We start from the raw sequence: 26271 nt of genomic DNA on the forward strand, positions 1-26271 counted from the left end.
AGTTATGAAGAGAATGATAATCTTACAGCACTTCAGGAGTTTCCTCTGGTTTTTTATAATAAGGATTAATGTGTTACAATAAGATAAGGGCTGTGGTAGACACCACTTGAAGAGATTTTAACACCATAAAATAATCCAAATTAAAATAAACAAACACATCCAGTGTGACTTACATTCAGTATTTTATTGGTAACATCCTCCATAATATCAGCATATTACAAACACAGGAAAACACAAAATAAAGATAACACTGTGATGATGGGAAGCTGATGAGATCTGATGTGAATGAGATGATTCAGATGAGAAGATCCTCATTCATCTCTGCAGCTCGAGACGCAGCAGACCACTCAAACTCACACGTTCACAAGTTCATTCAGTCACTCATTCTGTCTTTGGCTGGCAGCTGGAGAACATGAGCGAGCAGCAACTGGCCAGAACGTGTTTGTTCAGTGTTGGGAGTAAACATGGGTTTAATATCACATCCATGAACTGAAAGGTATCGGTGTTCTCATCAAAACAACTGGCAGTGAATTGCATGCTTTACACACAATGTTAGAAAGTTAGTAACATTTGGCCATATTTCAAGGTGCACTCAGTTCTTTTCTGGCTCATTGTTTTGGGGTTATATATATTTGCCATTGCAAAATGCATCTTTTACAGTCAGCCAGCGTGCATTTTATTCCTGTGAGTGAAAATGCATTACCAAAGCACTTTTGTGGGCACAACCCAGTCATTTCGATATGAATTCAATAAGTGATTATGCAGATTACGCACCAGGTCCACAATGATTAATGCAGTGAATGAGCTTGACCCTGTTTGTAATCAGAAATCTGTTTGGTTTGGTCTTCAGTGTGAGATGTTCTTCAGACATCGCTGTGATATGCCATTAACAATGAGTAAACTGGTCCACTCGGTATTCAGATGCATTCAGTCCAAAACTGATGTATTATAATAGGACAGATGGTTAAACTCTGGAAAAAGATGCAGTAACTTAAACTAAAAACAAGGAATGAAAATGAGCACACAATGGCAAAGGAAGGCACTGTTAAAAGGCACAGGTCACCTGAAATAATTCTGTCATCATTTACTCATAAGGCTATAAGACCAGGTTTAGCATTATTTCTGATCTGCTCTCTATGGAAGTTCATTTCTGCCACAGAATATAGAATTAAATTGTCTCAGAACTCCGACTTCTCTCACAATCCAAGTTTAGATCTCACCACTGTTTGTTCTCAGGATTCTGGGATATCACCTCATGATCGAGATTTCCCTTTCAAACTGCGTCCTCTAGGGGGCGCTATGGGGAACACCTCATTGTGACCCGTGTCTGAAGCATACATTGAAAAAACACCAACTCTCGCATAAGAGTATCCTATCCAGGACCTATAATGTTTTTGGTTGGTTTTGTGTTCATAGCCACCACCTTACTCATGGTCTGGACTGAAAGGAGGCGTTCCTTGAGCAGGGCTCCAGCGCAGGAGGGTGGGTGAGTAAATGTAACCCTCTCTGTATATACTTATGTGTATTTAATTGCTGGTGGTTACATGTCTACTAATAAACTCTGTGAGTTTCCTTTGCAGTGCTCAGTTACAGTATTTACTAAACACTCGCCAGCACCAGCCATCCGGCTTCATGTTCTGGTATTAGGCGTCTGAGATCACAGGTTTCTGAGGGAGCCTCCTTGATCTTCAGGCCTGGCACAGCACTGCAGGGAATCTCATGGATGTCTAGCCAGGTCACCCCGAGGGGTCTCCTGCCGCTTAGGGGTGCTGTCGCATCTAGCGGGAAGTGAAGGGGGCAGTTACAGAAGTCTTCTTGTATATGCTGCCTCACGTGATGCTCCCCTCACCTGAGGTTTGTAAAATTGAGCTTGCCTTTCCCGTAAGATTCAGCGCCTCTGCGATGCTTCGGAACCTTTAAGTGCACACACTAGGCTTTGTGTACTTTCTCAAAACCACATGGTGGTCAGTGTGCACGTGAACACTTTGCACACTTTCTAAAATCCACATAAGTGGTAATTGTGCATGCAAGACTCTTTCTTGAAGTTCTTTCTGAATTCCTGTACGCGCTCCGCTTCGTTCCCTTTCTTGAGATGATTAGACCTTGGTTCCTTGGGCTTCATTCAGCCAGTGTGTATTTGTTTATACACCTCAAGCATCGCTTCCCTCAACATGAGGGGGTTCTCCTCTCATATGAGACTGAGTTCTCTGTTTTTTCCCCAGAGCGCTCCAGTATTGTTTCTATAGATCGAGTTGATGACTCTCAATCATACTGTTTTGAGATGCACTATTCCATCTATGAGCTGCTCTATCAGAGAACCCCTCTTTAGAACAGTTTATGAAAATCCATGCTATGGTAAGTGTGTACGTGAAGTCTTTGCACACTTTCTGAAATCCACACTGTGGTAAGTTCGCACGCTAGTATTCTGCGTTCTTTCTAAAATCCTATATGGTGAGGGCTTCACGCGGTTGCGCTGGTAGAGTTGGTTGAGTTGGTAAAAGCCCCGTTCATCTTGGGCTCCACTCCACCCATGTATCCTCGGATACCTATCTAAACTACTAGAGAACTGTTGAGACCGCCCTTTCAGCAAGCTTATGCATAAGCTAGCGGTAGCCCCTGTGTGACAGGCAAGACTTGGTAGAAAATGCTAGGTTCTTTGGCCGAAAGGGGTACTGTCACAGACAGCCGTCTAAACGTCCCGGGGTAACTCCCATGGAAATGGTAGAGTTGGTACTTAGTGTTCGCCATGATTCTGGCCTGCTCTACCCTCAGCATGGTGGCGTGGGTATACTGTTCCCCATAGTGACCCCTAGAGGATGCAGTTCGAAGTTCCCTCGAAAGGGAACTGTCTCAGGTTACGTATGTAACCATAGTTCCCTGAGTAGGGAACGAGACACTGTGTCCTCTAGCTCCCTGCCATGCTTCGGACGCAAGCTTCAGACGAAGAAGATAATGACGTATTCTTCCAGTGCCTGTTTATAGTCTTGTCGGTAGTGACATCAGAGGCTTTAGCTGGCCAACAAGTTGGTGTTTTTTCAGTGTATGCTTTAGACACAGGTCACGACGAGGTGTTCCCCAAAGCGGCACCTAGAGGATGCAGTGTCTCGTTCCCTACTCAGGGAAATATGGTTACATTTGTAACCTGAGACGTTCAACGGCAGGGAAAACCCACAACTGCAAGATCTAAACTTTTAGAGAAAGAGGAAAATGAAAAAAGTCTGAATTTGTGAGTTTCTATCTTGAAATTCTGTTTAAATCTCATAATTCTGACATTTTCTCTGAAACAAATTCTGAAATGCACAAATATGGACTTTTTTTCCTGTCTTCCATCCACTGAAAATAGAGGATTTCCAGCTCTAGGAAGTCCATATGAGACTCGTTTCAACAGATCTGTGAATGAAAATCTTGCTTGACTTCTGTCGTATGGGAAGAGCTCTTTGGACACAGTGCTATAAATAAGTGAAGTGATTAGTAACAGCATCAGTAAAGATGTGGACAGAGGCAGCAGCTGGTGTGATGACGGTCTGTGTGTGTGTGTGTGTGTGTGTAGTGTAGACCCGTCTCTGCTCTACTTCAGCAGATGAACTCTCTCTGAAGGTTTCTGTCCTCTCCAGACGTCACTCAGTTTTTTTAGAGTGGTTGTTGTTATATGTCGCGTGGCCGTTCTGAGCTGCTCTGTTGGTCTTTATCTCTCCGTTTTTCATCTGTTCTTCTTCCTCGGACTCGTCCGTCTCCTCTCGATCGGACCTCTCGTCTTCTACCGACGACTGTTGAGGAGAGAACATGATCTTCAGTTATATTCACAAAGACATCAAGGGATAGTTCCCACAAAAACAAAAGCCACATGTCGTTCTGAACCTGTACAACTTTTTATTTATTTTATTAGTGATATTCTGCTCTCCCTCAGGTCATCCCAGATCAGGATGAGTTTATTTCTTCATCAGGTTTGTAGAAATGTAGCATTGCATCAATGTCTCATCAATGGATGCTCTGCAGTGAATGGGTGCCGTCAGAATGAGAGTCTGATAAAACATCACAATAATCCACACTGGAGGAAGAGTTATTATGGATTATAGACTCTATGTGTTTGAGTTAAAAACATCTTAATGCTGGATGTGTTTCAGGTTTTGTCTTCTCCAGATGTTCACTGATGGACTGGAGTGCTGTGGATTACTGGGATGTTTTTATCAGACTCTCATTCTGACGGCACCCATTCACTGCAGAGCATCCATTGATGAGACATTGATGCAATGCTAAATTTCTCCAAACCTGATGAAGAAACAAACTCATCATAATCTGGGATGGTTTGAGGGTCAGCACATTTACAGCAAAAGTTCATATTTTGGCGAACCCTTCCTTCATCTAGTGGGATCTTATAAGGTGTAACAGATAAGACTCGGAGTAAATCACGCAGACGTACGTTACTGCTCAAGAAGCGGAAGGCCAAGCGTATGATGAGCGCGGCCCAGAAGATGTGCAGACACAGCAGAACCATCAGCAGCCCGTTAAAGAAGTAATATCCGAAGAACGGGGGGTACAGGGTCACGGGATACACCCATGTGCAATACATGATCCTGAGAGAAACACACAGAAACACAGACGTCACACTGATATATTACACATCTCTGTTCTCAACCAAACGACCTAGCACCTGGTGTTACCATAATCACACACTTACGTCCAGAGAAACACAGCTCGACTGTTTGATTAGATGACAGCATGTGTGTGTGAGGACAGAAACACAGAGAGACGGACGAGGTGTGTACCGGAAAGGGAAGATGATGAGGCGTGTGACGATGAAGATCACAGCGAACAGGATGAAGATGTAGTTGCATGCGTTCTTCCATCTGGCGTAGTTAAACATCTTAGCTGACTGAGAGAGAGAGAAAGAGAGGGATGATATGAGGGAAAGAGACTGAAAATTTACCTCATCTGTAGATCAGGATATTATTTATTCCTGCTGGATGGATTTATGCTAGGCTAATCTAGGGCTAATTATGATGATATGGGAGTTTGTGACCATTTTCATTATTCAGTTTAGCAAATCTTTAACACGGACAACTTGAAGACAGACGACTGGGAGCATGTGTCTCTTTCTATTCCTACAGAACATACTCCAGGATGTACTTTAATATGATGTTTATAAAAAGTCCCAAGGCTGGGTTTATTTGACTGAAACTATGTCAAAAACAGAAATATTATTATCATTTAAAACAGCTGTTTTCTGTGTGAATATCTGTTGAACTGTAATGTATTCCTGTGATGCTCCGCTGTATTTTCAGCATCATTCCTCCAGTCTTCAGTGTCACATGATCTTCAGAAATCAGAATAATATGATGATTTACTGCTCAAGAAATAATTCTGATTATATTTAGTATTTTTGTGGGACCTAATGCATCCCTGCTAAATACAATCTGTTAGAATTGCATACAATAATAGCATTCATCTAGTTTCAAGGGGAGAAAAAAAAAATCAATAAATCTGAGAAGAGCACAGCTGTGAGCATTCATAGATTACAGGCTTTGAACCAGGACAAATCTTTAATAACATCTGAACCTGACCCATTCTGTCTGATATTGTGAGTGAGTAAAGCTGCGTGTGCCGTGTTTGTGCGGGTGTTGTCCTCACCTCCAGCAGATAGTCGGCCGAGTCGTGCATGAACATGATGAGCGTTCCCGCTCGGATGTAGTTGACACACCAGGAGAAGCTGATCAGCAGGATGGTGGCCACGTGATGGATGACCTGCTCTCTGAAGTCCTGCCGGACACAGACACAGATCGTCACCAGCTCTTCAGTTTAATGCTATTCATCATCAAGACAACAAAACTCAGCTCCATGACTGCTTTCACAAAGCTCTTCAGTCGTTTATTATGTCTCCAGATATAATGCTACTCAAGATGTTATGGAGATGGCATGATCACTCTGAGGGCTGTGACTCTGGATACTAATATCCACGTCTTGTGTTTATAAGAGCTTGATTCGCTGAGATGCACAGACGAGGTCTGCAGTGTGATGATGATGATGATGATGATGATGATGACTCACTTTGCGCTTGACGTCAGACGCCACGCTGAAGAGCAGAGAGGTGTAGAAACCCAGCTCCAGCATGTAGTACCAGTACTGAGACGGCAGGAGCGTCTGAGAGAGAGACAGTCCTTTAATAATGTAGTATCAATTAGCCAAACCTGATTAGTTATTAATAGACTTCACTGTTATTCCTTGACTGCAAATTCAGTTTGATGCAGATCAAATCACTAGAATAGAAGTGGGCCATATGACCAAAATGACTACTGCTTCGTATATTGTGCTGGAAACTCAACTAAAAAATGTCCTATATATCACATAACCATGCTTTTATGATTTGTTTTTAATAACCAGGTCAACTAAATACTTTCAAGACTGTTTCTTAACACATGCTTTTAAAAAGTGCACTTTACAATAATAAACTTTAAAGCCCGTCTGTGTTCTAATGATCCTTTGTTGTGCTTTAGAGAAAACACACTTCTATTTCATACTAAAGCACACGTGATGCACTTGATTATAACTTTAACTGTAGTGTGTTTATTCAATTGCAAAATGTCTAATTATGAGTATTTTTAAATGCATGACAAACAAGTTTCAATTTTAGTTTAGCATAAATGCTCATCAGTACATTCAGCAGTAAAGGCAATAGATGTTATTATGAAATGATGCATAAAGTCCTATCACATCAATGCAACATCAGCTCTATTTAAAGTTAGTTGTCTATGGAAATGCCTAGATCTTATGTACTAAATTAAATTCTGATTGTTGTACGTTTAATAGAGTATTTGCTGGAGATGAAGCCATGTGTTCACAGAGACTGAACTCACCAGAGTGGGGAAGCCTTTCCACATCTCCTCTAAATCATACAACCAGGGTTTCTACAGAAACAGACGCACAGCACTGATGTGTTATGCAAAACAGCACAGGAAATATAATGAAAGGGTTAAAGCTGACCGTAACTGCAAAGGACTTACATCTATTAGTGCAACGAGACCACCGATGAAGGCCAGGAGATAAAAGGCGAATCTCCAGCTGCAAAAGAGCAAAGGGTCAAGGTTTGATGAGTTAACCAAAGTCCAGTTAAACCAGATGCACTAACTACTGTATGAGAGAAAAACCAGCTTTCTTCATCTGACGGTCTTTCAAAAGAAGTCTATACATGCTTTTCCAAGTCACAAACAAACACAAATATTTGACTGTATTTGGGATGCACCACATTTCACAAAATCCTGATGGGAGCAGCCCTAGCGCTGTTTAATGTGTTGTGACAGTCCAGTCATCTCTTGCTCATTACTATTAGTTATAGCATGAAATAAACATGAATGAACATCAGAAGGTGTTCGTAAAGTAATCGAACAATCAGTGTTTCAAGAACAGGAAGACATCAGTAAAACAGCTCATAAACAATAATGACACATAACACTATATACAGTGTCCATTAACTATGTCCATTGACTGTATTTTAATTATATTTGACTTATAAAAACTTAATCTGTTGTCTTCATTATTGAATGCATGTTTCAATTTGTCTTGAAAACAAGTTTTTATTACAGCAAACATTTAAATGTTTCTATTTGATGAATTAGAATCAAACATAATTATATGATTAAAAGCTGCTATAAAAACAATGCTGTATATAAATGCACTTTAATAAATGGTCTTATATGTCACTAGCAGCAGGTTTGAGAGCAGCCAATCAGTGATGTTTTACGAGTCTTTCTGGGATCTTCCTTGGTTACTGTGCTTGAACGAAACACGCTGTCTCTCGTGACAGATCTCTATGCATTAGACTTTAAGACATGAGCTGGAAAAAGGAGCAATGCGGCTGTCCTCTAGGACCAAGACTGAGAAAAACTGCATGTGAACAAGCCTCTAAAACTTTTACTGGACATATGAATAATTTAGTTATTCATGCAGAACTGATTTTGCACTTAGTGAAACCGCTTTCATAAAGCATCATTTAATCTCACACATCAGCAGCTAAAGCTCATTTCACAGGAAACAGTCGATGGTAAAAGAGTGCTTGTGAATAATGCGTCTGTCGTTGTGTGTGTTTGTTCTCACCTGGCCTCACAGAACTTCTTGAGAAGGTTGGGTCTGTCCTGATTCCTGCGCCTCCTGAACCAGCGCTGGACCTGTCTCTCTGTCCACCCCGTCTGCTCGCTCAGTTTCTCCACTGAACCCTGGAGAGCAAAGACAAGCAGCGTTGGGAAGGAAACAGTTACATCCAACAGGGTTGCAAAAAGGTGGAAAATTTCCAATAAATTTCAGAAACTTTCCAAAAATATTGGAAACTTTCCGGGATTTCTCTTTATATATATATATATATATATATTCCAGGGATCTTTTGGAAAGTTTCCGGTAAATTAGTGGAAATTTTCCAGCCCTTTGTAAACCATGTAACTAAATTAAGTAATATGATTGCAAAATTAATGTAATTGTACTCTGTTACAGTTGGTAAGTAAAAATGTGTAATTAAATTACAGTTACGTATGAAAGTTACGAAAGGGGTTACTTCTGATTTTTTTCACACACACACACACACACACACACACACACACACACACACACACATACACACACAAACAGATTTAATCTATTTCTTACCTAAATTGCAGTGACTGCTCTAAAATATGAAACAGAAATGTTTCAGGACACATATTTCAATAACTAATGAATTTGATAGGTTTAAGAAATTTTTTTTTATTTTCTTTTTTAAAGCATTGTTAGATGCCATTGTTTCCTGTCATAGATATGCAAATATTTGATACATAAACAGCATCATAGCTATTAAACAATTTCTTCTTATTATTATTATCTATTTCTGATTTCGTGGTGGCTTTGCTTTAAAATTATGATAATCTTAATTCAGTGTTGACCCGGCCTGCTTTACATGTTTCCAAACGATTAACAGTTGAAAACGTTAAAAAGTAATCAGTTACATTACTTTAATAAAGTAATTGAAAGAGTTACACTACTATAACATGTTAGACAGGGTAACTCCCCACACTGAGTGTGGGCCAGTGTGTTCTTCATGTGTTAGAGCGGTCAGCAGCGTACGCACCTGTGTGGGGTGTTTAGTTGTGTTGCAGTAGTAGGACTCCAGCGTGAGGTTGTGTGTAACTCGCCGTCGAACGGTTTCCTTCAAGCCCAGCAGAGAGGCTAGCGGCGTAGCTACATACCTGAACATACAGGCAGACGGTTTGAAGAAAGAAAGGATGTTGAGCTAGGGTGCATTAAATGATCAAAACTGACAGTAAAGAAATGTTATTAAATGAATGCAGCTTTGCTGAGCAGAAGAGACGTTTTTACATTAAAAACACTTTTTTTAGACTATGTATTTTAAATGACGTTGATTGATATGTTGACATTGACTGTTCAGTCTGATTTATGATCAGTGACTTGAGACTGATCCAGATGCGTCTCACAGTCTAGTCAGACAGTTTATTATAGTTCAGACCAGTATTTTAGTGCACTGATCCTAATTCTGCCTCTTGTTCCTTAATTCTGATTCTCATTTATTGTAATTAAAAATTCACAGGGTGAATGAGGAAGCAAGAGAAGATGTGAAGAGACAGTTTAGGATAAGAGAGGGAGAGAGAGACGTGAGCATAACATGAACACGTGGACACATATAAATAGAACTAAAGATCTATTTATAAACCGGTCAGACATGAGGGAAAGCTCTGCGTGGAGGGCATACAGTTAAGAAGAAGCTTTGAAGCACCTCTCAAAGACCTGTCGAATCACTAGAAACAGGACGGCGAATGGCAGGGCCACCCACAGATCCCATGCCTTCGCATAGACCTGGCCATCACGGTCCTCCAGATCAGCCCATCCCAGTCCCTCGGGGAACCACAGACGCTCCTGCCAGAAGACCTCACTCACCCACTCCAGCATCCTGCAGAACACACACAGTTACACTCACACACGTGAAAGAAGAGTTTGATACAGAGCAACATATTCATGATTTCCTGCTTTCCCTGCGAAGTTAAGCTTGCCTTGTTAGCGCTATACTCTTCTGTTTGAGCTATCCATCCATCCATCCATCCATCCAATCTACTCATCCATCCATCATCTATCTAATCTACCCATCCATCCATCCATCCATCCATCCATCATCTATCCAATCTACCCATCCATCCAATCTACCCATCCATCCATCCATCCATCATCTATCCAATCTACCCATCCATCCATCCATCCATCATCTATCCAATCTACCCATCCATCCATCCATCCATCCATCCATCCATCCATCATCTATCCAATCTACCCATCCATCCATCCATCCATCTATCCATCTAATCTACCCATCCATCCATCCATCCATCATCTATCTAATCTACCCATCCATCCATCCATCCATCCATCATCTATCTAATCTACCCATCCATCCATCCATCCAATCTACCCATCCATCCATCATCTATCTAATCTACCCATCCATCCATCCATCCATCCAATCTACCCATCCATCCATCCATCCATCCATCAATCTACCCATCCATCCATCCAATCTACCCATCCATCCATCCATCCATCCAATCTACCCATCCATCCATCATCTATCTAATCTACCCATCCATCCATCCATCCATCCATCCATCCATCCAATCTACCCATCCATCCATCCATCCATCTACCCATCCATCCATCCATCATCTATTTCATTAATCTATCTATCCATTCATCTATCATCTAATCCATCCATTATCTATTCTATCTATCCATCAATCCATCCATCAATCCATCCAACATTCCATTCATCTATCGATCATCTAATTATCTAATGATTTTTTTAATCAATTAAAAAAAACGTATTTCTGCCACCGCTCCTGATTTCACAATAAGCATGTAGCATATTTTACTTTTAAAATCCACCTGCCCTATTGAATGAAGATGATGCTTCTGGATATTTCTTATATTAAAGGTTAAGAATGGTTCTAAAGCTCAGTGGTTTAAAGTTCATTTGCAACATTTCCACTCCAGACATAGATGAGTCCTCAAATCATACAGCTAGTCTGAGCTTTACCATCAGACCCCGATAACACAGTCTAATCTAGGGCTGAAAATACATGGTGTTTTAGATGTTCCACAGCTAAACCCGAATCTTAACCTAACAGCCCACCCTTAATTTCACCGAACTGAAGAGTGGAAGGATGTGGTCACTGATGCAACCAACTGAATCACAGGAGGACAGTAAAAGATGGAAGGATTCATTGTTCCTGAAAACACAAACATTTCTGAAAGCTTTGCATGTTTGGAGAGTCATATCTAGCAACAGACTGCTCAGACAGGACAAAGCTGCTTCATCTACAGTATGCTTAAAACAACACATCACTGGTCATTAGTTATTGCTTAATGCAATAGTTTCTACGAATGATTTCACACTTGGCAACAAAGAAATGTGGGACATGTGCAATGTACGTATAGTCAGAATGGGGAAATATCTCAGTGACAAACACACTCTAAAACATCGCATGGCAAACACATTTCTCAGAAGAGCTAGTTTCTTCCAGACTGTTCTTCCGCTACATTGATGAAAGTCTCTCAGTCATGTCTTATGTTTGATCTGACTCGTTTAAGACATGCACTTTGACCTTCGGATGCATATTGCACAAAAAAAGCATCAGATGGAAAGCATCAGGACGGCTCAAATCTGATTTACTGTCTTCTCTGATTCAGAGTACATGGGTTAAAACAGATCTCCTGGAAACACAATTGTGTTTACAAAGCTTCTCCACTGGTTCAGACTAACCCACATGACGAGGGGGAAACATCTGCTTCAACATAGTTCATAAAGAGAATGAGTCTTGGATTGTAAATGAGTTTCCAAATGTTTGGTTGAACTGGAGGTACTGTATGTGCAACATAAACAGATATATATAAAGATGCTGTGTTTTTGAGAGATGCTGCAGTTACAGGAAAATATTCAGCAAGTAATAACTTACAGAAAATAAAAATTTACAGATATGAGCTTGAAATAAGTTTTTTTTTTTTTTTTTTTTTAGGTGAACTGTTCTTTTAAATCCCATGAATTACATTTAAGAGATGACAGATTTATAAAACAGAAGTTGAATCAGTGACAGGGTACCACTTCTGTTTTAATGTTTGGGCGCAGCGTTTGTGTTCTTCCTGTTGTGAAAGCAGTTCATAAAGATATATATTAGGGTGACCATATGAGCCATTTTCCCAGGATGCATCCTTGCCAGGATTTCTATAATCACCTAAAACATCCAAAGTAGTTTGACCAATAACATGCAGGTATGGTACATAATCAACCAATCGTATCATGTGAGAAGGAGAGATCTACAGAGAACGATCAAAGCAATGCAAATACACGTACATGTTGGGTGTTTGTTTGTTCATTCAACTTGAAGCATCGCTGCGCACCGATCATTGTATGACACCAAAGTACCAAGAGAGTGGTTCGAATGCATAAGGAGCCGTCTGCTCTAGTCTCTATAGCTCTCTATAGGCAATATAAAAATCCTGGCAAGGACGTGTCCTGGGAAAAAGGCTCATATGGTCATCCTAATATATAGATTAGTCTCCATCTATTAACTATCTCTAAACTGTTCAAGAACAGACACTGAAATTGAATTCACTGTGCTTAACTCATCACATTTAAGTGTGCTACAGAGAGTGCTCTTGTTAAAATGAAGTGCACTCAATTGACTGGGAGCTTGATTGACATGTGATCTGACCAATCATAATCTGCCAAAACTGCCATTTTTGTTCAACAAACAAACAAGCCAAGAGAGTAGATTAAAGTCGCTGGTCTTGAACTTGAAAATGCTGTGTATTTACATCTTTACATCGGCGGTTGAAACAAGATACCTTCTGATGTTTATTCTGATGATTTTATTATACACTGTGCTTGTAATGAAATAAAATAACACTTAAGTGCACTTGAAATTCTTGACTGTTTTTTACACTTTTCAAAATTACACTTAGTAATAATTCCAAATTAAACGTTTTACTATAAAGAACATTTAAAAATGCATATGTATTAAAACGTAAACAAAGAGTTTATCATAGTTTATCATAAAATGCTTGTTTTAACAAGGCTGTGTGGGTTTAGCAGTCAAATGCATCAGTGCTGCAAGCATGCTATGAGTACAAGATCAGATAAAGTTCAGTTTAACTCTCTCTCTGTTTTATTTCAGAACTTGTGTTAATGCAAGCATTCCTCTTCACCACAGTCACACACGCCTGTGAGGGTCAGACTGAGCTCTCATTGGCCGCTCTGGTCATGTGACTCTACTCTGGCCATTCTCTGCTCAACCTATCAGTGCACTGTGTGTGTGTGTGTGTGTGTGTGTGTGTGTGTGTGTGTCTGGCAGGACTGTGAGTAAGTGTGTAGAGCGTTTGTTGAGTGCTGGGAAGCAGACGTCAGAAGAGTGAATGAGGTTCTTAATACGTTCAGAACGCTATGCAATGGCATTCCCATTCATTTCAGTACATCACTGCTATCACAATATAAACAAATATCTGCCATTTATATAGAGAACGATTATTGAGCCAGATGTTTTGGTTCTGATCAACTGAACTAGACCATGCCAACCAGGAAAACCTTGAGACTTGGAAAACACTGTACTCGTTTGACTGACAGTAGAGCTGTAATCGGGCCTTAAAAGTTAGGCCTGACAGGTTTCAGCCCGAGCCAGACAAGTACATTTTGATCGATAGCTTTTTAAAAGCCTGAACCCGTTTACAGCCCGACATTATTCAAATGTGTGCACACACACAGCTATTTTGACTTTTGTCATTTATACGTTTTAACAATTTATTTGAAAACCTTTACTCACCAAGATTAGGCTACATGTTTTTGTGGAGGGTACAGGTTTTTATGTCTTCAGCGTGGTCCTGTGGGAATGTTGTGATCTTGTGGAGATCCTGTATTATCACTCTACGCGCCGGACTGACAGTGACGTTTCAAGTTCCTGCTGTGCTTAGAACAGCTTTCCCCTCATGCTTCCAGCTTTTCATGGAGCTCATGATAAATGGCCAGTATATGAAATGGCATGTGATTGTCAAATAACTAATTTTCGGATAATCCTCATGTCTGTGGTCATTGCGACTGTGCTAACTGTGCTAAGTTTCTGTACTAAAGCTTCCCTCTTTTCTTCTGCCATGTCAGTGCACCTCTTTGCATTTGTCATATGGCGGGGAATTACTGAGTTTATGGGAACCTTCCCATAGACAGCCCCAACATTAATTAGTTCTTGTGCCATCTCTTCAAACCCCTTGCCATTTACAATATTAAAAGGCCTTATGTCTTTACAGCAAAAGCTGACACACTTCTCTATCATCGTTTGCTTCACCTTTGCAGGGATGGGTTTTGAAGCTGTAACAAATGATTTGATTGTAGGTTGATTCTGGACACTGCCAGGAGCTCAACATGCTTCATCAGCGACCAATTCCCTGTCGTTTTGCTGTGGTACTTTAACAGAATGTCACTTTTTTTGCATTTTAAATAAACCACTGGCTCATTATTCTCATTATGCACATGGTCAAAACTTTACCACACCTCAGACTTTGCTTTAGTTGTTGGTGCAACCAAAACGTAATCGCCAGAGGCAAGCCTCCATTTCACCTCTTCTGCATGCATTTTTGCATCTTTCTCGTGCTTATCGAAATGCATCACATGACCGACCATTTACTGTGCAAGCATGTGAGCCTGTTTAAAATGATATAAAAAATTAAGCCCGGACCCCAACAAACCCGTCAGGTCCTGTCACGTCCCGTCCGGTTTGGGCAAAGATATTCAGCTCTAACTGACAGCCCTAAAAGACTCATTATAGTCTATTTACAGAGCACTAATGATGCCTGATGCAGCCGGACAAGGTCGCAAGGTCAAATATGCTCTTGAACTGACCATCCTCTGAATATACTCAGAACAACCCAGTAACCACATAGCAATGCCTTACAGCACTTTACTTCACAACATCAGTCTGCTTCTGATTCTTCTTCTTTTTTTTCATACATTTTCCACATGGGATTTTTTTATAAGTCTTTGTTAAAGCATTATAAGCTATGAACAAAACTGACCAGCAATGAGGAGAATCACAACATTGCAAACATTGCATTTTAAGACAAAAAGTCTGACAAAAATTAAAAGGAGCAGAACTGGGAAATTCACAGCTTTTATAAGGGAGAGAACTACACTCCCAAGAGGCATTGCAAATGACACAATCAAACTGAAAAATGATGTAGAAATATATTGATTTAAAGTTGTTTATCATATATATAAGAACAACATTTACATTTATTGCCAAATCAAAACAGCGTAGCGAGACTCATTTACCGTGTGTTTCAGCACAATTTACTTGCCACAACTCTCTGATTGATGACATACAGCATCATGGGTAATGTAGTTTTTCACCACAACATTTCCTTTAAGAACAGAAAAATAAATATTTTTTACATAATTACATTTGTGGCACATCAACATCACTTTAGACACCCAGAGGAATCAAAACCCCTGACAGACTCGAGTGATGGATGAGTCCAGGTGCTTCCAGCACTGAGGTTTTGTTTAGTAATGCTGATGCGGTTTGTTTGACAGCGAGATGCATGTGAAGTCATTCAGTGATGAGCCAAGAACTCAGTAAACTAATCAACAGCAGCGCGTCCAGCCTGCTCAGTGTTTGTCAAGCCAGAAACTAATATTTGGGAGTCAAATGTCCATTACTGGCCTTGTGTAAATGGGTTTGTTGTGTGTAATTACACTGGGGTGTGTTACAGGATGATTTCTGCTGATTATATGTCTGTTTATGCAGCTGAACCAACACCAGTGTGTCTGTATATCATGCTCACTTATTTCCCTGCAAAGTCAATCAATTAAATCATTGTTGTCTTATTCTAGTCTGCAAGGATCCTGTGTCATAGAGATCTAGCTCCAGTTCAGAGGAGACAAACCAGATTTTACCACTACACCAGTCTCATGTCTAATGTTTACTAGCTGTACATTTGTATTTAACATTTTAATTATCAATGGATATTTGTTTTACAAAGCGAGTCAAGGTTATTTTCTGCGAAATCGATGGCGTCATAGTTTCAGTGTTGCGTGTAACCAACAAAACGTAACTCCATTTTTCAATAATATGGCATTAGTTTAGGTCTTTTCATGATAATATAGCTTTGTAATGAAGTGCAAATAGCCATACTAGGTCAGTCGCAGCGTTTTGGGAAACTGGATCATTCACGCAGATCATGATAATGACGCAGACTAAAAAACTCATCGAGGGCCTGCGTGGCATGCTTTTACATTGGTCTTGTTTTTGTAAAGAAATTAAGTTAATATATTCAAATGTATCACTTTGTTTTGACTCATTTACATTATGATACAATTTTATAATGATAAAGGAAGGTAAAGGGACAGACGCACTACTTTTTGTTCCATTGACATCCATTCAGCCGCATGTGAATGCAGGAAACAAGAAACACAATCGTGTGCATTTCATTTCTTTTCAGAGTTAAAATTGCGTAAAATTCAGAGTAAAACACAGTGAGACTGTGGCCCTAGTTTAACTACTTTAGATTAACAACAACACTACACAGGTTGAACAGAACTCTTATTAACTGACTCCGACACCATCAGTCCTTCTGAAGAGATCATGCCGATAGCACACACAAATCATTCACTTCAAACAATAAATCATGAAACCAGGGGTGAGGAATGGAAAGTTTGACCAGTGAACTGATGAGACATGCTTTACGGATCATTGGATGTGGGAAAACGTGTTAAACACACCTGAACATCTAACAGCAGATGTCCTCGCACACCCCATCATGCAGATGGAGGGATTTTGCATTGCTTTCGGGTTCATTTGAGTATTAAAATCAGACTGCAAATTCATTTACAAATGTTTTATAGATCATATTATGCTTTTAAATGGAAAACTTGTGAGCTGAATGATTCCGAGCTGAAGTTTAACAGCTCTGGCATGGAGATTTCCACTGCATGGTTTAATATTAATAACCTAGACACAAGTCTTTATCATACTGAGAGCTTGTGAATGGGGAAGATTTTTGCGTCAACGTATTTTCAGAATTGTTTTACACTCTAAATTTAGCTGAAAACCTCTAGTATCCAGTTTAAAAGACGAGTTCCCACTATTGAAGGGAGTTTAACAATAATGAATTATTCACTAGAGTAAAGTGTGACAGCTAGCACCGGTCTTCCTCTGCTTGTATCGGTCACTTCTGGAGCCCGACTGACTCTAATTATGTCAAAGAGCAGAAGTTTGTCATGCTGGCCATTAGCTGATGGTTTAGTCAAATCTTCCACACACATGGCTCAAGTGGACTCCTTTAAGGCTTTCTATTCTGGGAAAGCTTCAATTTAAGATGAAATCTCAGCGCAAACGTGTGTGTGGCACAATGAAGAGGAAATGTTGGGTAATGTTTCATAGCAGATGGACAGAAAGGGCTGACGAAAGGAAAACACATGGACTCTTGAACTGTGGTTCATCATACGATCCACTCATGCACACGTCTGTCTGGCTGTCTGGGATCACACTCAACTCTATTCTTCTTAATTACTTTATAAACTCTATATTAAAAACAGTATTTTAACTTTAAGTTAGTAAAATGTCCTTTTTATTGAATTATCTCCCACAAACATTAATAAAACTAAATATCGAACACCATCACAGGACTTTTTTCTAAACACCTGTTGATTTTGAGACAGAAGACTTGTTCTGGTTTTAAAATGCATTCTTGAAATAAAGAGTAAAGACACTTCACTTAAAAGACACACTCCGGCTAAAAATCTCCCCAGAAGACTGCTAGCCTGACAGAGGAGGAGGATGCTGAATGCCTTTAGCGCAGTGCAATGTTTTCCGTGAGTGAGGGAGATGGATTGGCTGTGAAGAATCATGTGAAAGTGAGCTCATACTGACTGATTAAATCACACGGGAGAAACGCCTGTACAATTAGTGCAGCTGCGAGGTATATTACACTTAAATACGTTACAGTTCTTCGGAAATATATAATGCCTAAAGGGCTGTGATATGAGATATTTTGCTGGTTATTTGGAATAAGTATGAAAATGTGTTTGCATATGGTGATCATATTTGTCATATTGCTTCCGTACATCAAGTATCACTATAGTTCAAGACCTCAAGGCCTTTTGCCCTCTGACCTTTGATCCCACATCCTTTAGCTTCAATACAGCATTAATTTAGTCTTTAATCAGACTGTCTTCTTTAACTATTTCATTATGTTACTCCAGCGATATTAAATACAAAATAAACAGAGTTTTGATAGTCACACTCTTTGGGGCCAAAACTAAATCTCATTTCCCTTAAAGGGACAGTTCACCCCAAAATGAAAATTCTGTCATCATTTCTACAAGTTGTACCAAACCTGTATGAATTACTTTCAGCTGTTGAGCACAGAATAAGATATTTTGAAGAATGCTGGTAACCAAACAATTGACGGCAGCCATTGGCTTCCATTACTATGGTGGACAATCTGGTTACCAACAGTCCTTAAAATATCTTATTCTGTTCTCAACAGCTGAAAAAGAAACTAGTATAGGTTTGAAACAACGTGTTGGTTACTAAATGATGGCAGAATTGTGCTTTTGGGGTGATCTATCCTTTGAAATAAGGAGTTTATTAGCACCATTATCCCCCATAGTCAGTTTACAGCATGTGCTTGAATGAGCGCTTTCTTTCACTTTAGTGAACTTTGGGGGTCATTTATTTAGAAATCTTGACCCTAACTATGTCTGTTTACACTCATACACGTTTAACTGTCTAATCAGGGACATTAGTCTTTTACTGTTATAAGATAGTTATAAATACTAACGTTTAGACTATAACAGAAAACTTTCTGTATGTTTGCAATTTTAAAAAGGTTTATTTATAACTACTTGGTTTTATACTGTTTCTACAAGTGAGGACGTGTCCAAACGTAGTTTTTTTGTCAGCTTCAGCTCTGGATACAAATGTGTCACCCAAACATGGTAGCTATAATGTTACCCGCACGGTAAAGCGGAGAGACTCACTTAAGCCGTCGGTCAGAAACAGCGGACCGTGATGATGGATGTCTCCCGCTTCTCTCCGCTGGTGTTTAACGCTCCGTTAGTGGATTCACGGCTCGGACAGACCGTTTACTAACCGCATCTCCCCTCCCCAGATATGGCGAGTTTGAATGGTATTTCCTGATCGAGAGATATCACGGGGGATTCAAAGTTATTCTTCCGCTTGGCTCCGGTGATGAGCGCGCGGGAGCGGGGGGGAGAGAGAGAGAGAGAGAGGAATAACGGAACAGGCGGGACTTAAACATCGTGACGCGAGAGAGAGAGAGAGAGAGAGAGAGAGAGAGAGAGAGAGAGAGAGAGAGAGAGAGAGAGAGAGAGTTCCCTCTCTTCCGGACTCTTGGAAAGTTTTGTACATATGACACACTTTCTAAAGTTTGAAAACATCTTTTGCCAGATACATACCCAATTCCGAAAAAGCTGGGACACTGTACAAATTGTGAGTAAAAAAGGAATGGACTAATTTACAAATCTCATAAACTTATATTTTATACACAATAAAAATATAGATAACATATCAAATGTTGAAAGTGAGACATTTTGAAATGTCATGCCAAATATTGGCTAATTTTGGATTTCCTGAGAGCTGCACTTTTCAAAAAAGTTGGGACAGCTAGCAATAAGAGGCCGGAAAAGTTAAATGTACATATAAGGAACAGCTGGACAGCTGGAGGACCAATTTGCAACTTATTAGGTCAATTAGCAACATGATGGGTATAAAAAAAGAGCATCTCAGAGTGGCAGTGTCTCTCAGAAGTCAAGATGGGCAGAGGATCACCAATTCCCCCAATGCTGCGGCGAAAAATAGTGGAGCAATATCAGAAAGGAGTTTCCCAGAGAAACATTACAAAGAGTTTGAAGTTATCATCATCTACAGAGCATAATATCATCCAAAGATTCAGAAAATCTGGAACAATCTCTGTGCGTAAGGGTCAAGGCCGGAAAACCAGACTGGATCCCCATGATCTTCAGCTCTTAGACAGCACTGCATCACATACAGGAATGCTACTGTAATGGAAATCACAACATGACCTCAGGAATACTTCCAGAAAACATTGTCGGTGAACACAATCCACCGTGCCATTCACCGTTGCCGGCTAAAACTCTACATGTCAAAAAAGAAGCCATATCTAAACATGATCCAGAAGCGCAGGTGTTTTCTCTTGGCCAAGGCTCATTTAAAATGGACTGTGGCAAAGTGGAAAACTGTTCTGTGATCAGACGAATCAAAATATGAAGTTCTTTTTGGAAAACTGGCATGCCTTGTCATCCGGACTAAAGAGGACAAGGACAACCCAAGTTGTTATCGTTGCTCAGTTCAGAAGCTGCATCTCTGATGGGATGGGGTTGCATGAGTGTGTGTGGCATGGGCAGCTTACACATCTGGAAAGGCATCATCAATGCTGAAAGGTAAATCCAAGTTCTAGAACAACATATGCTCCCATCCAGACGTTGTCTCTTTCAGGGAAGACCTTGCATTTTCCAACATGACAATGCCAGACCACATACTGCATCAATTACAACATCATGTCTGTGTAGAAGAAGGATCCGGGTACTGCAATGACCAGCCTGCCAACCAGATCTTTCACCCATAGAAAACAATATGCGCATCATGAAGAGGAAGATGAGACAAAGAAGACCTAAGACAGTTGAGCAACTAGAAGCCTGTATTAGACAAGAATGGGACAACATTCCTATTCCTAAACTTGAGACACTTGTCTCCTCAGTCCCAGACGTTTGCAGACTGTTATCAAAAGAAGAGGGGATGCCACACAGTGCTAAACATGGCCTTGTCCCAACTTTTTTGAGATGTGTTGATGCAATGAAATTTAAAATCAACTTATTATTCCTTTAAAATTATACATTTTCTCAGTTTAAACATTTGATATGTCATCTATGTTGTATTCTGAATAAAATATTGAAATGTGAAACGTCCACATCATTGCTTTCTGTTTTTATTCACAGTTTGTACAGTGTCCCAACTTTTTTTGGAATCGAGTTTGTATATGCACTTAAAATGTATTTCAAATGTTCCCCGCGTTTTCTTTTAATTGATTTATTAATTATTAACCATTCACAGTCAAACCCTAAATGATTCAGACACCAGATATAATTGTTGATCTTTTTTTACTAGTGGGTGCAGGACACTATAGTTAATTTATGGAAGTGAGGATAGCAAAATAAAGCGAAGTGTGACATATTATACCCAAAAAAATCTTCATACAGTGGACTCCATTAAAATTTGGTTCTAAAAAAGATTTAGACACTTTGACCTGTGTCAAGTGTTTTTTCTTTAATTGCTAATGTGACCTTTTTCCACCACAGACTGAACAAAATGAAGCATTGCTTGTAAACTGGTTGAGCTAAATGGGCAATATCAATTACATTTAACAGCTGACAGCTATTTTTCTGAATTCATTACCTTTCTATCATTGTTATCTGACATTACTATCACAAAATGAATTTCTTCTGAAACGGTTTAACTCTGAAGTCTTGTCATATTGCATTACCATTTTCCAAACTAAAGCGAATAAGCTAATAATGTGAGAAATGCTGAAGGTGTCTGAATAAATCTTGGTTTGACAGTAATGGTATTCACAGAACACAACTATTAATCATGGCCTTAAAACACAATTGATTGCACAATCTGCTAGCCCCGCCCAAGGCTCACGCTATTGGTTGAGATTTTCTCATTGCCCCGTCCTTCAAATGTTGGCCAATGAACAAGCTCCTTTTTACATATAGGCCAGCATCCTTACATACAATATTACATCAGAAAGATCATGTAAACATGTATATGATGTGTTTGCAGCCGTATGGTGCAGCGGTGTGAATGCGCGTGTCAGACTGTCAGAGGACGATCTGTTGATCCTCTCCTGGTCCAGCTCTGTGTCTTTTCTACAGTCTGCTTCATTTCCCTGAAATATAATATCATCTCAGTATCCAGACCTTTAGGCTTCTTCAGTATATGACACCCTCGTTGATACACACAGATCACGTAAAGCATGACAGACCTTTGTTTTAATACCTTTATTTTATTTAAATTAGAAACAAAACTTTGATCAAAAAAGTTAAGAAGTAAATATCATCTTTGCGATTCATATTTCAATAAGTTACAAAGTTTTGCAATTGCTTTAATGTAGTTCTCTAAACAAAAACAAAAACATGAAAACCAAGAGACCACATCCCAAACCAAGTTTTTTCAAATATGAATAAATAGATAAATGAAAAGATAAAGCATTAAAACTGCCCAGAATTTCCTGAGTCCCCTAACATCACATTTATAATGAAAATGTAGAGATCTTAAGATGTTTTTTCTTACAATAATAATACTATCATCTTTTGCTTTTATGCAACTATTCTTATTTTCTTTTTCAAATAGTTTATGTTTTAGCTTAATTATTTAAACCTGATCATGGTCATTTTATTGTGGCTTGTCTTGTCTTCTCTTGTTTTTTTTTTTGTTTTTTTAATATATTTTGTATGAAAAATGATAGTTTTATTCATTTGTAGTTGTAAGAAAGTCCATCAGAAATAGCGTGTGTGTTTGTGTTAATACCACTGACATCTCTCCATAACTTTGTGTGCATGTGTGTTTGAATGCATGTGACTTATGTACATGATCTTATATTTGTCCTTAGCATGTACACACACATGAGTGTGCAAGATAACAAACATCTCACGTTAACCATTCAGCTGTGCAGCTCAGCGTCTGGGGTCCGCTTCAGTAATCTCCATCCTGACGACAGAAAGAGAGAGAGATCGACTGCATTACACTGTTAAATCCTCTGCTCTGGATCACAGGAAAAAAGCAGCCGGTCCAAGAGCAGACAGCGCTTCAGCTTTCAGGTTAATGTCTGTTCCTTCAGGCTCCTCAGTGTGAATAAAAACATTATTGGATCATCATCACTCACGCTCATCTCGCTCATGTTAGATGACACTCTTTCCAGTCGAGTGATTCCTGTGATGGTTCGTAATCATTCACTGAATAAACTCTCTGAACGACTGAATGTCGTTTGTTATTATGAAATCACTTCTGTGACAAAACAGGTTCAATATCAAACATGCTATTACAGAATTATTTCTGTAAAAACAAAAAAAGAAGAATGCAGAAAAAAACAAAAAACAGATGCCAGGAATTATACGTTGCAGTTTTCCAGTGAAGTGTGTCATTTTGACACCAAATGTAAGAGCAAAAATAATGACTGTTTTCAAAAGACTTTTCCATTGGTCAGAGAAACAGATGGACCCACCCTAAAATCACAGCATTGATTAAATCACTGCTGATCATGATGCTCTAACCAACAGAGACACTTACAAATCTCTCTTTATTGATCTGTGATATGAGAAGGTGTTATAACAAGGATAAAATTACACACTTCTGTGCCGAAGAGGTCAAACCTTCACAACCTGTCACAAACACATTCCCGCTGGCCATGCAGGACACAATTAATTAAATTTCAGTCTGCTCCTCACACAATGGCTTCAGAAGACTTAAAAACTGCATGCAATTCACGTGTTTTATTTGTACTGTACATTTTGCTCCATTCATGTTTATGGGAAAGAGCAGCCTGAACATTCCTCTAAACATCTTCATTTATGTTCAACAGAATATGGGTCCAGAGCAATATTAGGGTGAGCCAATGATGACAGAATCTTTATTTACCTGCTCTTATGTTATATGATACACGTTCTGAATCATTCATAACTATAAGCACGCTATTTACAGCACAAAATAAAACACTTCAGAGACTGCAGTCTACTTCATCATCATCCTCACAGAGAGTGAGCGGGTTACTAATGTGTAATCCATTTCTAATTGAACTGAAAACGATCAGTCAGATCTCACAGTAATTCATCAGAGAGATCAAATGCAGCACCTCGTGGCCGTTTGCAGAAAAACAACAGAGCAACCCGAACCAAACAAGCTTCAGAGCTGGTGGATTATCTGCTGCTAGAGCAAACCATAGCCATGGGGTCTCTGACTTTCATCAGGAGAACACGAAACAGCATCACCAGGAAAGAAAACTGATCATAGTTTTTATTATTATGCTTGTTTGTCACATTTAAACGTGAAGTGTATCATTTCTGGCAGGGTTACTTTAGAAAAATAATGTGATTTATAAAGTTTTTATATCATATTTCATAGTTGTTTTTTCACTTGTCTTTCCAAAGTTAGTTGTGTCAAGTTGTTTCTTTGTAATTTGTTTCTCTTCCATTTTTATTTGACTCTGACTCTAGCACTCTCTATTCTATTCTAATCTCTTTTTTTAATTGCCCCTTTTAGACTTGCAATCTATTCATTTATCAACTGCTTGTTTTCTTTAAAAAAAAAAAACTTAACACTAGCTTTTCTAATCTTTTTGTATTCTATCCGTTTTCTTTTTATTTATTATATAATAAAAGTTCTGTGTAAGGCTTTATAGCAGTTGTATATCATTGCTCTTTTGTTGATTTTGATTGCTTCTATTGACCTCATTTGTAAGTCACTTTGATTAAAAGCATCTGCTGAATGACTAAATGTAAAATGTAAAATTATTTGTGAAATTACTAGCAATTTCTGAGTGAAGTCTGAAGTCGTCGGGGTCATTTGTTCATATATATTTTGAGCATGCACTGCCTCTGTATTATCTATCATAAGCATCCTTATTAAGACAAATCCCTGCAGAATTGTCTCTTTTTCTCATCTTTTTTTCTAATTTTTCCCTCCTTTTGCATGACAAATCTCCCTATTTCCTAATGTTTTGTCTGCTCTTACCTGTCTGGGTCTCAGTAGGGTCTGTTGGCATCTTTTGGTCTTTTCAGCTGCACTTTGAGTCTCTTCATGCCGATCTGAAATCCGTTCATGGCCTGGATTGCCGTCTGATCGCTCGCTGGGTTATCGAAGCTCACAAAGCCTGAGGGACAAAGAGAAAAGAGAAAAATGCTGCCGTGCAGATTCTGATTGGTCGATAGTGCCAGGATTATTTCAGTTAACTACATTTATGCATTTGATAGACACTTTTATCCAAAGCGACTTACAGTGCATTCAGGCTTTACATTGTTCCCTGGGAATTGAACCCACAACCTTTTGTGCTGTTAACGCAATGCTCTAGACTAAAAACAAAAACACTCAAACAAAATTAATAAACTTTTTAACCTTAACATAAAAACTAAAAACAAAAAAAACAAAAATTATATATATATATATTAGGGGTGTAACGATACGCGTATTCGCATTGAACCGTTCGGTACGACGCTTTCGGTTCGGTACGCATTATGTATACCGAACGGTTCGTTGGAGTAATTAATTATATTTGAAAAAAAAAAAAAAAAGAGAAAGAAATAAATATAATGATATGCGTTCAACAAGGTAGCCCAATAACCCAAACAACGTAACAGGCAACGCCCCTGACACTCCCGAAGAAGAAAAAAACACCATCTTATATGTTTATGTTAGGCTACTCAGCAGGCGCTCGCTCACTCAGTACGCGCTGAAGGCTCGTTGCAAAATAGCCAATGCGTTTAACAGACTAGAAATGAGAAGATCCCCCAATAACCAACAGGTCTGGTGTTTGGGTGCACTTTGGATTCCCTTTAAGCTATAATGGTGATGGCAAGAGAGTGGTGGATAAATAAACAACGGTATGTCGCATCTGCAACATGACAGGGTACACCAGCGGGATTACAAAAAAAAAAAAAAAAAAAAAACAGCGGGAATATCTGGGATATATGCGTCAGTACTATCTGGGAAAAGACGAAAAAAAGGAGAAACATGCACGCAGCAAACTATCCCTGCAGCATTTAGACACTATAGCTTACAGGGAATCCAACCCAAACACCAGACCTGTTGGTTATTTTAGGATCTTATATTTCTGGTCTGTTAAATGCATTCGACATTTTGCAACGAGCCTTCAGCGCGTGCTGAGTGAGCGAGCGCCTTAGGGGCCGTTCACATATCGTGCCTAAAAACGCATGGAAAACGCTAAGCGCGTCTTTCTCCTGAGGCGTCTGTCTTTGCTAAGCAACAATGACGTGCTCTCTCCATGAGACGCGGAAATTTCAGCGAAGGATAAATGGATTTGCAGCTCTAAAAATCGCTTGCAGTAGCTCTGCTACTGAATTTATTTCAAAATTGCAATCCATATACAACTATGATCAGCTGATCCTTCATCTTGGCTGAGCTCTCAACGTTGTTACGGGAACGGATG

The 26271-nt window shown here is 39.4% G+C and overlaps 2 protein-coding genes across 2 annotated transcripts in view; both read right to left on the minus strand.

Moving 5' to 3' along the window:
• LOC127975434 (ADAMTS-like protein 4) overlaps positions 1-26271 on the minus strand; it is a 164893-nt gene that overhangs the window by 15142 nt on the left and 123480 nt on the right. The gene's annotated exons all lie outside the window — the stretch shown is intronic.
• LOC127975447 (ceramide synthase 2) lies at positions 166-19295 on the minus strand. Its single transcript, XM_052579548.1, has 11 exons — positions 19049-19295; positions 9752-9925; positions 9089-9206; positions 8089-8207; positions 6999-7056; positions 6852-6902; positions 6046-6138; positions 5629-5757; positions 4767-4873; positions 4421-4574; positions 166-3767 (listed from the first exon to the last, which is right to left on the minus strand). Exons 2-11 carry the CDS (start codon positions 9922-9924, stop codon positions 3618-3620), a joined length of 1152 nt encoding a protein of 383 aa, XP_052435508.1. The 5' UTR covers position 9925; positions 19049-19295; the 3' UTR covers positions 166-3617.

Source organism: Carassius gibelio, chromosome B16 (assembly GCF_023724105.1).
Source record: "Carassius gibelio isolate Cgi1373 ecotype wild population from Czech Republic chromosome B16, carGib1.2-hapl.c, whole genome shotgun sequence".
In the NCBI taxonomy this organism is placed as follows: Eukaryota; Metazoa; Chordata; class Actinopteri; order Cypriniformes; family Cyprinidae; genus Carassius; species Carassius gibelio.